Source organism: Neopsephotus bourkii, unplaced genomic scaffold (genome assembly GCF_033783945.1).
Source record: "Neopsephotus bourkii isolate Nb327-2 ecotype Australia unplaced genomic scaffold, CSIRO-AGI_Nbou_v1 NB_61, whole genome shotgun sequence".
In the NCBI taxonomy this organism is placed as follows: Eukaryota; Metazoa; Chordata; class Aves; order Psittaciformes; family Psittacidae; genus Neopsephotus; species Neopsephotus bourkii.
The window spans coordinates 1,552-16,793 of record NW_026900578.1 but is presented as its reverse complement, the minus strand read 5'-3'; the positions used below and the strand labels follow the sequence as shown (position 1 = coordinate 16,793).

The 15,242-nt window shown below is 58.0% G+C and overlaps 2 protein-coding genes across 2 annotated transcripts; both read right to left on the bottom strand.

Annotated features, from left to right (window-relative positions):
* Window positions 1-15: 15 nt before the first annotated feature.
* Window positions 16-754, bottom strand: LOC133212158 (endonuclease 8-like 1). Its single transcript, XM_061353235.1, has 2 exons — window positions 317-754; window positions 16-238 (listed from the first exon to the last, which is right to left on the bottom strand). Exons 1-2 carry the CDS (start codon window positions 736-738, stop codon window positions 115-117), a joined length of 546 nt encoding a protein of 181 aa, XP_061209219.1. The 5' UTR covers window positions 739-754; the 3' UTR covers window positions 16-114.
* Window positions 755-979: 225 nt separating this feature from the next.
* Window positions 980-2,662, bottom strand: LOC133212153 (COMM domain-containing protein 4-like). Its single transcript, XM_061353223.1, has 8 exons — window positions 2,586-2,662; window positions 2,438-2,509; window positions 2,278-2,343; window positions 1,918-1,957; window positions 1,704-1,823; window positions 1,552-1,632; window positions 1,170-1,346; window positions 980-1,079 (listed from the first exon to the last, which is right to left on the bottom strand). Exons 1-8 carry the CDS (start codon window positions 2,586-2,588, stop codon window positions 1,039-1,041), a joined length of 600 nt encoding a protein of 199 aa, XP_061209207.1. The 5' UTR covers window positions 2,589-2,662; the 3' UTR covers window positions 980-1,038.
* Window positions 2,663-15,242: the final 12,580 nt, after the last annotated feature.

Below are 15,242 nucleotides of genomic sequence, written 5' to 3'. Positions count from 1 at the left end.
GTCCCTCTTCAGAGGACCTCAGCCCTCAGTTCTGGCACTTGCCCCTCTCTACCAGGTGAGAAGCCACCACTAAAACTCTGCCAAACTCCTGCTGCCGAAGCCTCTCCCCCCATCTTACCTGTACAGGATCTCAGCACGGAGATAATTCCCAATTCCATTGAAAAACTTCTGGTTTAAGAGGGCCTCACAGATGGGCTTGTCAAAAGCTTTGTCCTCCAGGTTCTTCAGCACGTTCTCCCTGCGGGGGAGCGCATCAGGACGCTCACCTCAGCTGAAGCCGAGCTGGGGGCTCTCCCCGTGCCTGCTGGATGCTCACCTGAAGGCCTGGTACTCGGAGAGGACGCAGGGCCCGCGGCCCTCCTGCCAGGCGTCCCCCAGGCGCCACGACCCGAAGCGGCGAGCATCGATGAAGCAGAGGACCCGCGGGGGGCTGTCGCGGGTGCGGAACCGGAGGTGAGCATGGCGCGGGAGCTGGGCGGCGGGGCACAGCCGGAACGAGCCCGACATGCCGAAGCGGAAAACCAGCTCCTGGGGGGCACCGGCGGAGCCCAGCGGGGTCAGCGTCAGGCGCAGCTCCTTGCCCCGGGCGGTGGCAGAGATGCGGTAAGCCTCGCTGCTGAACGGCACCTCCGGGCCCCTGCCCACCGCCGAGCGCTCCACGCCGCCCGAGAACACCAGCGCGCCGCACGCCTCGTTGATGTAGCGCCCGGCCAGGTGCAGCTCCGGGCACTCGGGCATGGCCGCAGGACCGGACGCACCGGAGAGACCGGACCCAGCGAGCCACAGGGACCGGACGCACCGGCCGAAAGCACTGCCCCTGGGGACACACCCCCAACTATGCCCCGCCCCTCGCTCCCCATTGGCTGCACGGCCCGCGGTGCACGCCGGAAGTTGTAGTCCAGCCTTGCAGCCCATGCAACGGGCCGCGGTGCATGTCGGGAGTTGTAGTCCACCGGAGGAGTAGCGACACCAAAGCGCGTCTGTCATAGACACCTTTATTGGAGCTGGCTCCGAGCGCACCGGGACCTCTCGCCCGGCTCAGCTCAGCGTGTTCATCAGCGCCTGCGCCTGCTTCAGCTCTGCGGAGACACGGAGCAGGCCGTGGGGGAGCCGCTCCGGCCCCGCGGTGTCCCCCACCCCTGCTGCCACCTCCCCTCCTGCGGCCTCACCTGCCAGCAGCACCCGGAACTTGTCGGCCGACACCGCCATGGGCACAGCCTCTGTGCTCCCGCGCTGCCCATCCCGCACGGTGAACGTCAAGTGCACGAGGGGCTCATGGACCTCCTGCAGCTCGCTGGAGCTGAGGGTGTAATCCACACGCCAGCACACCGAGCCCAGCCGGCTCACTGCGGCAGGCAATGGGGCAGCATCACACACACACACCCCGATCCCAAACAGCCCATCCCTGATCCCAAACACCCCACCCTGAGACCCAACACCATCACTGTGTGACCCAAGCCATGCCACTCAAGACCCAAACCCCCCTGACCCCAGAGAACAAAGACCCTCCCCAAGACCCAGTACATCCCCTTGAGACCATGGCACACTCACATCTCAGACTGGCAGCCCTCAGGCTGTCCTGGAGGGAGCTCTGCTTCTCCTCGTAGGACCGGCACAGCCCGCTGGCGTGTTCTGCCAGGGCACAACAAAACTGTCCGATGGCACCGACCCGACCACGGTGACACCCCCAGGGTCGCCCCTACCTTTGGGCAGCCCCAGCTGCTGCAGCTCACTGGACAGGGACTCGCTGTCCACACCGTGCTTGGCAGCACTGGAGAGGATGAAGCCGAGGACAGCGATGGTGGCCTTCACATCCCCCGACTCTGCATGGGGAAGGGTCAGCTCTGCAGCCCCAGCCACATCACTGCCCGTCCCTAGGGATGGAGCTGCGGTAGGGTCCAGGGCAGCAGTGCTCACCTAACTTGGCATCTGAGGTCAGCTTCAGGATCTTCTCATACTGTGGGAGAGCAGCATGTGAGGCTATCGTAGTGAGCACGAGGTACTGCACAGCACCACAGCCAACACCAGCAATCGTACAATCACAGACTGGTTTGGTTGGAAAGGACCTTAAGGCTCATCCAGTTCCAACTAGAATGGATGTACCCATCCACTAGAATGGATGGGTACCTCAGGAATACGATTCTATATGCTAGTGGAATGCTCACCTTAGGATTACTACTCACTACCCAAGTCACTACTGGCAGTACTGGCCGGCAGCACCCGCCGCGGAGGTGCCGTTTGGAGCAAGCACACCAGCGGTGTCTCCCCGTCACTCACCTCCATGCTCCCGCCCAGCAGGTCCCGCAGCACTTGGGCACAGATCAGCTTCAGCTTCACCGAGGACTGCGGGAGGAGGAAGAGAAGGACAAGAGGGGGGGTGAGCAGCGGGCTCGGCGGGACGGGAGCGGGCAGAGTCCGGGGGGAGCGGGCACTTAACGATTTTGGCCAGGGTGCTGATCTCGGCCAGGACCCAGTCCGGGCAGTCCAGGTCCCCGCAGAACCGGAACCGCTACGGAAGGGAAGTGCAGTCAGAGCCCGCCGCGGCCTCACCGCGCCCCACACCTCCCGCCGGCCCCCAGCCCCACCATATCGCCGGTACCACCGCGGATCCCGCCTCCGCGACCCGGAACAGCTCCCCCGGAGGAGGAAAGCAACGCGCTCGGCCCGCCCCTCCCCGAGCGCTGCGGGGTGGAGCCGATAGCGGCCGCCCCAAGCCCGGGTGAGGGGCGTTAGGGAGCGTGGCCGGGGTGGCCCTGTAGCTCCACAGCACCGGTACAGCCCCGTCCCCACGGGGTACCGTGGGTTAAAGGGGTAAGGAAATGTGTCCCTGGTGGGGCTGGGGTGAGGGAATTGGGTGCTGAGTGCTGCCCATCAACCCATCAGGCTCAGCACTCACGGCTGGGGGCTGTCAGTAATGGCAAGAAGAAGCGTTGGGGTTGTGCCACCCAAAAGCGTGCTTTTCCCAGCCTCTGGAGGCAGGAAGCAGCGCTACATACAGACACTCGCTGCCAGGAGCAGCTTCAGGAGCTCTTCTCTAGTTACAGGTCAGCCAGTGCTGTGGGTCTCCACAGCAGGCACGGGGCAGAGCTGGCCACAAGCTGCTCTGGGCGTGCTCGGCCCATGGGAGGGATGCTCCGGGGCTGTGCTGAGCTCCCCGCTCCTCTCCAAGGGGGAGAGCGGCTCCAACTGCGCTTCCCTCTGAGCTGCCGCGCACGGGACCCGCTTCCTGGGGGAAAACTGGCAGCGTCCCCGGAGCAGGGACCTGTTTCTCTATTCCAGCTCCAGCCAAGATCCCAGCCCTGACAGATTTCAGCTCCTTCCCACAAGCTTTCTTTTCCAGCTGCAGAGGTTTCATTCCAGCCCGGCTGTGTCATGTCTTTGCTCCGGCTCTGTATTCCAGCCTCAGACGAGTTCCCAGCCCCGACTGACTTCAGGTCATTCCCACAACCTGTATTCTCAGCCCCATGCTCAATTATTCAGCTCCAGCTCTGCATCAGGTCAGTTCCAGCCCCACCGCATCCAGTTCATCCCGAGCCGTTATCCTGGCTCCAGCCCCGCGGCTGTCTCCGCCCGAGCCCGGCAGCGCTGGGCTTTGTGCAAGGTGGGAAACCTAGAGCTCGGTTACTGTGCCTCAGCTGGGGCTGGGGCTGCCGCGCCTGGGCCCGCCCCTTACCCCGGCCGGTCCCCGGTGCCGCGGCTCAGTTCCAAGCACACCCCTCAATCCCCGCTCAGGGCTGAAACCACCCCCCGGTGCCACCGCCCGGCTCAGGGGAAACGACGGAGCACGTGTACGCCTGAGCACACAGATGGCTCCGTACACACCGTGCAAGGTGTCAACACACAGCTCAACAGCATCAGCTTTATTATTGACCCTGCCCTGTACAGCGCTCCCTACCCCAGACCGCCATGCCCCCGAACCGCTTCCAGTGCCGCCTCGGACGCTACCCGCGGAAAGAGAGCCGACCCGTGCATACACAGCGGGCAAAGGCACCGGCACCCCACTGCCCCGCACCCAACAGTTGCTCCCTTTCAGAGCTCCCCTTTTATAGCCTCCGCCCCCATCCCGCCTTCCCCTACCCAGCCAATCACGCCCCGCTCCTTCCCCCCCCGCCCGCTTCAGACCCTCCCGTCTCCGTTCCTACCAATCCTGGTCCGTCTCTTCAATCCGGCTCCGCCCCCTCTCCGTTTCTCCCAGTGCCGGCCCGCCCCTTCAATTCGCCTTCCCCACTCCCGGTCCCACCGCACATCCTTGGAGCCTCAGGGGGCGCGTCCCGCAGGACCCACAGTGGGTGCTGAGTTCCGGGGAGGACGACCGGGCGCTCCGCAGAGGCCGCTCCGGGTGCCCCTTCAAACCGCCACACCCGGGGAGCGCCGGAGGAAAGGGGCGGGGCGGGATTGAGCGAAACAGAGGGAAGAGCGAGCCGGATTGAAGAGGCGGGCCGGGGTTGGGCGAAACAGAGAGGGGGCGGGGCCGGATTGAAAGGGCGGGCCGGGATTGGGCGAAACAGAGGGAAGAGCGAGCCGGATTGAAGAGGCGGGCCGGGGTTGGGCGAAACAGAGAGGGGGCGGGGCCGGATTGAAAGGGCGGGCCGGGATTGGGAGGAGCGGGAACGGAAGGGTTTGAAACGGGCGGGGCTTGATGGGTGGAGAGAAGACGGGCGAGGCGGGAAGGGGCGGGGCGTGATTGGCTGGACAGGGCGCCCAGAGGCTATAAAAAGCGAGCGCTGAGGGGCGATGGCTCGGAGACGGAGGGGCGGAGCAGCGGAGGCGGAGCGGAGGGGCGAGGCGTGCCGGTGAGCGGGAGGAGGCGCAGGGAGTGGGGCGGAGGGACCCCTGCCTCTGCCCGCTGTGTGTAGTCGGGCCGGTGCTCAGTGCCGCGGGTGGTGTGCGAGGCGATGGCGATTCGGGGGGATCGCGGCTTTGGAGGGGTGGGGGAGGTCAATAATAAAGATAGTGTTGTTGAGCTGTGGTGTGAACGCGGTGTGGACGGAGAAGTTTGCGTGCTGAGGTGGGACGAGGCCGCTCTCTGGCGGGGGTTGCTGTCAACGATCCCCGACTCTCCCCGTCGGTCGGGGGCTGCCGGCGCATTTGATGCGGGACTGGCGCTGCCGAGAGACGGTGTCAGCCCCCGAGCGGGGCCTGAGGGCGGTGCTGGGGGAGGAGCTCGGAGCTAGGCCGCGGCGCCGGGGGCCGGCCGGGCCCGAGTGGAGCAGAGCCAGCTGAGGCGTAGCGGCCGGGCGCTGTTTTCCGGCCTCGCCCGAGGCCCAGCGCTGGCGGTAGCAGCGTACCCGCGGGACTGGAGCTGGGATATGGGCTCGGGAGGAATTGGATGCGGTGGAGCTGGAGCTCGCCTGAGGCAGAGCCGGTGCTCAATCACTGTATATGGTGTAGGGAATAAAGCTTGTGGGAATGACCTGAAATCACTGAGGCCTGGGATATCCTGGAGCAGGCCTGAAATACAGACCTTGAACCAGATGTGTGCTGAAATGAGAGTGCTGGAGCTGGAGAATAAAGCTTGTGGGAATGAGGTGAAAGCACTGAGGGCTGGGATCTTGGGTGGAGGTGGGATAAGAGGGCTGGTTTGCAATGAATCTCCTGGAGTTGGAAAGTACAGTTTGTGGGAATAAGCTGAAACACTTGAGTGTGGGGCTGGAATTAGGTAAGATCCATAGGACTGAGCTGAACAAGAGACACTGGGTTGGGGCTGGGATCTCCTGGAGCTGGGCTGCATTAGAGACCTTGCAGCCAGAGCTGAGCCTCCACAGAGCCAGGGATGGAAGGAAAGCACTGAGGCTGGAGAATAAAGCTTGTGGGAATGAGGTGAAATCACTGAAGGCTGGGATAAGGCAGAGCTGGACTGGAATGAATCTCCTGGAGCTGGAAAATAAAGCTTGTGGGAATGAGCTGAAACATTGAGTGTGGGGCTGGATCTGATTAAATCCCATAGGACTTAGCTGAACAAGAGACACTGGGTCGGGGCTGAGACCTGGAGCTGGGCTGCAATAGAGACTGGAGCCAGAGCTGAGCCTCTACAGAGCCAGGGATGGAAGGAAAGCGCTGGGGCTGGAGAATAAAGCTTGTGGGAATGAGCTCAAATCACTGAGGGCTGGGATCTTGCCTGAGGGTGGGATCTGCTGGGACTGGGATCTTGGCTGCAGCTGGGGTAAGATAGAGCTGGGTTGGAATGGATCTCCTGGAGATGGAAAATAAAGCTTGTGGGAATGAGCTGAAACACTGAGTGGGGCTAGACCTAGGTAAATCCCATAGGACTGAGCTGAACTAGAGACACTGCTCTGGGGCTGAGACCTGGAGCTGGGCTGCAATAGAGACCTTGGAGCCAGAGCTGAGCCTCCACAGAGTCAGGGATGGAAGGAAAGCACTGGGGCTGGAGAATAAAGCTTGTGGGAATGAGATGAAATCACTGAGGGCTGTGGTCTTGTCTGGGGCTGGGACTGGAGATGGGATCTCAGCTGGAGCAGGGGTAAGATAGAGCTGGGTTGGAATGAATCTCCTGGAGCTGGAAAGTACAGCTTGTGGGAATGAGCTGAAACAGAGTGTGGGGCTGGCTCTGGATAAATCCCATAGGGCTGAGCTGAACTAGAGACACTGGGTTGGGGCTGGGATCTGGAGCTGGGCTGCATTAGAGACCTTGCAGCCAGAGCTGAGCCTCCACAGAGCCAGGGATGAAAGGAAAGCACTGAGGCTGGAGAATAAAGCTTATGGGAATGAGGTGAAATCACTGAGGGCTGGGATCTTCCCTTGGGCTGGGATCTGCTGGGACTGGGATCTTGGCTGCAGCTGGGGTAAGGCAGAGCTGGGTTGGAATGGATCTCCTGGAGCTGGAGAATAAAGCTTGTGGGAATGACCTGAAACACTGAGTGTGGGGCTGGACCTAGGTAAGTCCCATAGGACTGAGCTGAACTAGAGACACTGCATTGGGGCTGAGATCTGGAGCTGGGCTGCAATAGAGACCTTGGAGCCAGAGCCGAACCTCCACAGAGCAAGGGCTGGAATGAAAGCACTGGGGCTGGAGAATAAAGCTTGTGGGAATGAGGTGAAATGGCTGGGACAGGGATCTTGGCTGCAGACTGGAGCTGGGATAAGGCAGAGCTAGATTGGAATGAATCTCCTGGAGCTGGAGAATAAAGCTTGTGGGAATGAGGTGAAATCACTGAGGGCTGGGATCTTCCCTTGGGCTGGGGCCTGCTGGGACTGGGATCTTGGCTGCAGCTGGGGTAAGGCAGAGCTGGACTGGAATGAATCTCCTGGAGCTGGAAAGTACGGCTTGTGGGAATGAGCTGAAACACTGAGTGTGGGCCTGGATCTGGATAAATCCCATCAGACTGAGCTGAACTAGAGACACTGGGTTGGGGCTGGGATCTGGAGCTGGGGTGGAATACAGCCTCTGGAGCCAGAGCTGAGCCTCCACAGAGCCAGGGATGGAAGGAAAGCACTGAGGCTGGAGAATAAAGCTTGTGGGAATGAGGTGAAATCACTGAAGGCTGGGATAAGGCAGAGCTGGACTGGAATGAATCTCCTGGAGCTGGAAAATAAAACTTGGGGGAATGAGGTGAAACAGTGAGTGATTAAATCCCATAGGACTGAGGTGAGCTACAGACACTGGGTTGGGGCTGGGATCTGGAGCTGGGCTGCAATAGAGACTGGAGCCAGAGCTGAGCCTCCACAGAGCCAGGGCTGAGGAATGAAAGCACTGGGGCTGGAGAATAGAGATTGTGGGAATGAGGCGAAATCACTGAGACTGGGATAAGGCAGAGCTGGACTGGGATGAATCGCCTGGAGCTGAAAAATAAAGCTTGTGTGAATGACCTGAAACACTGAGTGTGGGGCTGGACCTAGGTAAGTCCCATAGGGCTGAGCTGAACTAGAGACACTGCATTGGGGCTGAGATATGGAGCTGGGCTGCAATAGAGACCTTGGAGCCAGAGCTGAAACCACAGAGTCAGGGCAGGAATGAAAGCACTGGGGCTGGAGAATAAAGCTTGTGGGAATGAGGTGAAATCACTGAAGGCTGGGATAAGGCAGATCTGGGATAAGGCAGATCTGGGATAAGGCAGAGCTGGACTGGAATGAATCTCCTGGAGCTGGAAAATAAAGCTTGTGGGAATGAGCTGAAACACTGAGTATGGGACTGGATCTGATTAAATCTCATAGGACTGAGCTGAGCAAGAGACACTGGGTTAGGGCTGAGACCTGGAGCTGGGCTGCAATAGAGACTCTGGAGCCAGAGCTGAGCCTCCACAGAGCCAGGGATGGAAGGAAAGCGCTGGGGCTGGAGAATAAAGCTTGTGGGAATGAGCTGAAATCACTGAGGGCTGGGATCTTGGCTGCAGCTGGGATAAGATAGAGCTGGGTTGGAATGAATCTCCTGGAGCTGGAAAGTACGGCTTGTGGGAATGAGCTGAAACAGAGTGTGGGGCTGGCTCTGGATAAATCCCATAGGGCTGAGCTGAACTAGAGACACTGGGTTGGGGCTGGGATCTCCTGGAGCTGGGCTGCATTAGAGACCTTGCAGCCAGAGCTGAGCCTCCACAGAGCCAGGGATGGAAGGAAAGCACTGAGGCTGGAGAATAAAGCTTGTGGGAATGAGGTGAAATCACTGAAGGCTGGGATAAGGCAGAGCTGGGATAAGGCAGAGCTGGACTGGAATGAATCTCCTGGAGCTGGAAAATAAAGCTTGTGGGAATGAGCTGAAATCACTGAGAGCTGTGGTCTTGTCTGGGGCTGGGACTGGAGATGGGATCTCAGCTGGAGCAGGGGTAAGATAGAGCTGGGTTGGAATGAATCTCCTGGAGTTGGAAAGTACGGCTTGTGGGAATGAGCTGGAACACTGAGTGTGGGGCTGGCTCTGGATAAATCCCATAGGGCTGAGCTGAACTAGAGACACTGGGTTGGGGCTGGGATCTCCTGGAGCTGGGCTGCATTAGAGACCTTGCAGCCAGAGCTGAGCCTCCACAGAGCCAGGGATGGAAGGAAAGCACTGAGGCTGGAGAATAAAGCTTGTGGGAATGAGGTGAAATCACTGAAGGCTGGGATAAGGCAGAGCTGGGATAAGGCAGAGCTGGACTGGAATGAATCTCCTGGAGCTGGAAAATAAAGCTTGTGGGAATGAGCTGGAACACTGAGTGTGGGGCTGGCTCTGGATAAATCCCATCAGACTGAGCTGAACAAGAGACACTGGGTTGGGGCTGGGATCTGGAGCTGGGGTGGAATACAGCCTCTGGAGCCAGAGCTGAGCCTCCACAGAGCCAGGGATGGAAGGAAAGCACTGAGGCTGGAGAATAAAGCTTGTGGGAATGAGGTGAAATCACTGAAGGCTGGGATAAGGCAGAGCTGGGATAAGGCAGAGCTGGACTGGGATGAATCTCCTGGAGCTGGAAAATAAAGCTTGGGGGAATGAGCTGAAACAGTGAGTGTGGGGCTGGATCTGATTAAATCCCATAGGATTGAGCTGAGCAAGAGACACTGGGTTGGGGCTGAGACCTGGAGCTGGGCTGCAATAGAGACTGGAGCCAGAGCTGAGCCTCTACAGAGCCAGGGATGGAAGGAAAGCGCTGGGGCTGGAGAATAAAGCTTGTGGGAATGAGCTGAAATCACTGAGGGTGGGAACTTCCCTGAGGGTGGGATCTGCTGGGACTGGGATCTTGGCTGCAGCTGGGGTAAGATAGAGCTGGGTTGGAATGGATCTCCTGGAGATGGAAAATAAAGCTTGGGGGAATGACCTGAAACACTGAGTGTGGGGCTGGACCTAGGTAAGTTCCACAGGACTGAGCTGAACTGGAGACACTGCACTGGGGCTGAGATCTGGAGCTGGGCTGCAATAGAGACCTTGGAGCCAGAGCTGAGCCTCCACAGAGTCAGGGATGGAAGGAAAGCACTGGGGCTGGAGAATGAAGCTTGTGGGAATGAGGTGAAATGGCTGGGACAGGGATCTTGGCTGCACTGGAGCTGGGATAAGGCAGAGCTAGATTGGAATGAATCTCCTGGAGCTGGAAAATAAAGCTTGTGGGAATGAGCTGAAATCACTGAGAGCTGTGGTCTTCTCTGGGGCTGGGACTGGAGATGGGATCTCAGCTGGAGCAGGGGTAAGATAGAGCTGGGTTGGAATGAATCTCCTGGAGCTGGAAAGTACGGCTTGTGGGAATGAGCTGAAACAGAGTGTGGGGCTGGATCTGGATAAATCCCATCAGACTGAGCTGAACAAGAGACACTGGGTTGGGGCTGGGATCTGGAGCTGGGGTGGAATAAAGCCTCTGGAGCCAGAGCTGAGCCTCCACAGAGCCAGGGATGGAAGGAAAGCACTGAGGCTGGAGAATAAAGCTTGTGGGAATGAGCTGAAACAGAGTGTGGGGCTGGATCTGGATAAATCCCATAGGACTGAGCTGAACAAGAGACATTGGGTTGGGGCTGGGATCTGGAGCTGGGGTGGAATACAGCCTCTGGAGCCAGAGCTGAGCCTCCACAGAAGCAGGGGTGGAAGGAAAGCGCTGGGGCTGGAGAATAAAGCTTATGGGAATGAGCTGAAATCACTGAGGGCTGGGATAAGGCAGAGCTGGGATAAGGCAGAGCTGGACTGGGATGAATCTCCTGGAGCTGGAAAATAAAGCTTGTGGGAATGAGCTGAAACATTGAGTGTGGGGCTGGATCTGATTAAATCCCATAGGGCTGAGCTGAGCAAGAGACACTGGGTTGGGGCTGAGACCTGGAGCTGGGCTGCATTAGAGACTCTGGAGCCAGAGCTGAGCCTCTACGGAGCCAGGGATGGAAGGAAAGCGCTGGGGCTGGAGAATAAAGCTTGTGGGAATGAGCTGAAATCACTGAGAGCTGGGATCTTCCCTGAGGGTGGGATCTGCTGGGACTGGGATCTTGGCTGCAGCTGGGGTAAGATAGAGCTGGGTTGGAATGGATCTCCTGGAGATGGAAAATAAAGCTTGGGGGAATGACCTGAAACACTGAGTGGGGCTAGACCTAGGTAAGTCCCATAGGACTGTGCTGAACTAGAGACACTGCTCTGGGGCTGAGACCTGGAGCTGGGCTGCAATAGAGACCTTGGAGCCAGAGCTGAGCCTCCACAGAGCTGGTTCTGGAATGAAAGCACTGGGGCTGGAGAATAAAGCTTGTGGGAATGAGGTGAAATCACTGAGGGCTGTGGTCTTGGCTGGGGCTGGGACTGGAGATGGGATCTCAGCTGGAGCAGGGGTAAGATAGAGCTGGGTTGGAATGAATCTCCTGGAGCTGGAAAGTACGGCTTGTGGGAATGAGCTGGAACACTGAGTGTGGGGCTGGATCTGGATAAATCCCATCAGACTGAGCTGAACTAGAGACCCTGGGTTGGGGCTGGGATCTGGAGCTGGGCTGCATTAGAGACCTTGGAGCCAGAGCTGAGCCTCCACAGAGCCAGGGATGGAAGGAGAGCACTGGGGCTGGAGAATAAAGCTTGTGGGAATGAGGTGAAATCACTGAGGGCTGGGATCTTGGCAAGAGTTGGGATAAGGCAGAGCTGGACTGGGATGAATCTCTTGGAGCTGGAAAATAAAGCTTGGGGGAATGAGGTGAAACAGTGAGTGATTAAATCCCATAGGACTGAGCTGAGCTACAGACACTGGGTTGGGGCTAGGATCTGGAGCTGGGCTGCAATAGAGACTGGAGCCAGAGCTGAGGCTCCACAGAGCCAGGGATGGAAGGAAAGCGCTGGGGCTGGAGAATAAAGCTTGTGGGAATGAGCTGCAGTCACTGAGGGCTGGGATCTTCCCTTGGGCTGGGATCTGCTGGGACTGGGATCTTGGCTGCAGCTGGGGTAAGATAGAGCTGGGTTGGAATGGATCTCCTGGAGATGGAAAATAAAGCTTGTGGGAATGAGCTGAAACACTGAGTGTGGGGCTGGACCTAGGTAAGTCCCACAGGACTGAGCTGAACTAGAGACAGTGCTCTGGGGCTGAGATCTGGAGCTGGGCTGCATTAGAGACCTTGGAGCCAGAGCTGAGCCTCCACAGAGGCAGGGCAGGAATGAAAGCACTGGGGCTGGAGAATAATGAAACTGATGTGGCCTATTGTGTACAAGGGGGTTAGACAAAATGTACAGGGGGGTTGTCAAAATGTACAGGGGGGTACTGCTTAAGTCATAGCTGTTTTAACGAGCTCAGCAGATGTCTTATCAGACAAATACCAGAACAAAACCTCCTAGTGAGGAGAATGGGGGTTGTACAAGGAGTACTGCTTAAATCATGGCTGGCTTCACAAGCCCAGCAGTTGCCTTATCAGACAGCACTAAGATAAGGCTTCCTAGCGAAGGGAATAGCTCATTAAACCAGCTAGACATGGACCAGACCCATCCAGCTCCTAAAGAGCATGCGTGAGGACCAGAGGTAAAAAGTTCAAGCCTGAGGAAGACTCGTTTACTTCATCTTGAAGACCCCTACCCACAAGAGGAAGACTACTTACTTCATCTGAAGACCCCTGCCCAAGACCAGCAGGAGGCACTGCGCATGCGTGGAGCGCATTTTAGCTCATTATAATACGAAGCGGGGATAGAATATGAATATGTATAGGCGTATTGTGCGACCTAATACCTATGTATGACTTTACAGGATAAATGTAAAAGGAAAACGGCACTGAGGCACGCATGCCTTTTGGAGGACCAATCCCCCGTGCGTCTTCAGCTGAATAAAGCATACCTACTTTACAACTTTAACCAAGTTGTGGAGTCTATTCCGCTATCAAATAAAGCTTGTGGGAATTAGGTGAAAGGGCTGGGACAGGGATCTTGGCTGCAGACTGGAGCTGGGATAAGGCAGAGCTAGATTGGAATGAATCTGCTGGAGCTGGAAAATAAAGTTTGTGGGAATGAGGTGAAATCACTGAGGGCTGTGGTCTTGTCTGGGGCTGGGACTAGAGATGGGATCTCAGCTGGAGCAGGGGTAAGATAGAGCTGGGTTGGAATGAATCTCCTGGAGCTGGAAAGTACGGCTTGTGGGAATGAGCTGAGACACTGAGTGAGGGGCTGGATCCGATTAAATCCCATAGGGCTGAGCTGAACTAGAGACACTGCATTGGGGCTGGGATCTGGAGCTGGGCTGCAATAGAGACCTTGGAGCCAGAGCTGAGCCTCCACAGAGCCAGGGATGGAAGGAAAGCGCTGGGCCTGGAGAATAAAGCTTGTGGGAATGAGCTGAAATCACTGAGGGCTGGGATCTTGGCTGGAGCTGGGGTCTGCTGGGACTGGGATCTTGGCTGCAGCTGGGATAAGATAGAGCCAAACTGGAGTGAATCTCCAAGGAGCTGGAAAATAAAGCTTGTGGGAATGAGGTGAAATGAGTTGAGGATGGGGCTGAGCTGAAGCCTGGACACCAGTTGTGGGTCTGGAGCCAAGACCATGCAGAACTGGAGCCGGCCGTAAAGCTTGCAGGATTGAGCTGCAATAAAACCCTGTAGGGCTGAGCTGGGATTTCCCAGTGCTGAGGCTGAAATAAGCACTTTAGGGCTGGAAGTGCCCTGGGGCAGAGCAGGAACTGAAACACTGAGAGTGGGGCTGGCAATAAAGCTTGTGGGGCAGAGCTGCAGCACTGACCCTGGAGCTGGAATAGAGATCTGTCTGTAGAGCTGCTTCGTGCCTCCAGAGCATAGGAAAAGCATGCTTTTGGATAGCAAAAACCCTCATGCTTCTCCTTGGCGTTACTGACATCCCCCAGCCATGGGTGCTGAGCCTGCTGGGTTGACGGGCAGCACCCAGGACCCAATTCCCTCACCCCAGCCCCACGAGGGAAGCATTTCCTCACCCCTTTAACCCGCATCACTAGGGCCTGGTGAGGCAGAGGCTGCAGCAAACCTAGCCCCGAAGCAGAGCCCTACACCACTGCCTTTGGCATCTTATAAACAGTTTAATAAAGTCAGCATACAGTTTTCTTCCTCTATCCCCTGAGCCTGCATCCCCCAGGGAGCAGGGATGGCTTCTTGGCATCTCTCCCCCCATAGCTGCTCCTCAGGCTCCCCCATCAGCTGCGTTTCCTCTCCTCAGGCAGGGGAGCTTTGCCAACGTGGCTGAGCATCCCCAGCACCCTGTGGGGAGAGAGGGAGAAGCTGTGCCACCAAGGGCAGGGAGGAAGTCTCCATCCCCACAGGGCTGCCTCAAGCCCTCAGGTACATAAGGGACCTGCACCACAGGAGCTCGATTCAAGGGCCTAGAAAGACACTCACCTGCTCAGAGGATGCCCAGAAGCCTTGGTTATCCATTTCCAGGGTCTGGACCCCTGCTCCAGGGTCTCTTCTGTCCCAGAGGGGTGCCACATGCCACCACCTCAGCCTCCTGGTCCTCAAGCACTAGGGAGGAGAGCACAGGGTTTGCAGCCACCTTGACTCCTCAATGGTCCCTCTGCTCAGAGACCAGCGCTGTTTCACCCCGGTTCATCCTGCCCCCCCACAGCACAGACAGCACCCTTACCAGCAGCAAGATAACAGGAACAGTGATGATAACGAGGCCACACACCACCACGATGGCCACACCATACTCTGGGAAGCCCGGCTCAGGCAGGGGAGGCTCCAGGCTGTCCTCTGGAGCAGAACACAAGGGGTTGGATCAGTGGGTGGGATACCAGGTTAGCACAGGACACAGGGCAATAACATCCATGGGCTGACCCTTCCCTCCTGTCCTCTGCCAGCCTGCAGCACATGGAGCATCGGAGACAGGGATGAGGGCACGGCTGCTGCCAGAATGGACCTGGATCTAGCTGGTTATCCATCTAAGCTGTTCACCCTGCATGGAGCCACAGGCTTCTCCACCCCTGCCCAAAGGGATGCTTACCTCCCACAGCAAGGGAGTACGGATCCACCTGGAGGTCCGAACCAGCCAAAGCCTTGTTTGACCCAACCGAAAGCACGAGCGCCTCCAACACTTCCAGGCTGCTTGGAGCTGGGTGCAGGAAGACCAAGTCCCCATGGCAGATCAAGGAGCCTGGCCTGTAGGGGGAGGTAGGAAGAGCTCCAGCAGCCACCAGTCCCATCATGACCCCCCCCGACACCACACACCAGTGCTGCTCAGGGAGGCAATGGGTCTGGATCTGCTCTTTGGGGTGGCAGGGACACCCCTGAGGGTGCCTGCTGCAGGCCCTCGTGCCAAGAGCCATGACCTGGCTGTTGATGTCTATGGGGAGCCCTCCCCAGCAGAGCCTCTGCTCCCACTCACAGGAATGCTCTTATCAGCACTTGCAGGAAGCTCCTGTGGTCCCTCA

Coding starts and splice junctions, on each gene's coding strand:
- LOC133212153 (XM_061353223.1), bottom strand. Junction 1,958..2,277: donor TGCTGGGCGGGAGCATGGAG/GTGAGTGACGGG, acceptor GCTCTCCCACAG/TATGAGAAGATCCTGAAGCT. Junction 1,347..1,551: donor GAGGGCTGCCAGTCTGAGAT/GTGAGTGTGCCA, acceptor TGCCTGCCGCAG/TGAGCCGGCTGGGCTCGGTG.
- LOC133212158 (XM_061353235.1), bottom strand. CDS start 738: ATGCCCGAGTGCCCGGAGCTGCACCTGGCCGGGCGCTACATCAACGAG. Junction 239..316: donor TCCGAGTACCAGGCCTTCAG/GTGAGCATCCAG, acceptor GCTCCCCCGCAG/GGAGAACGTGCTGAAGAACC.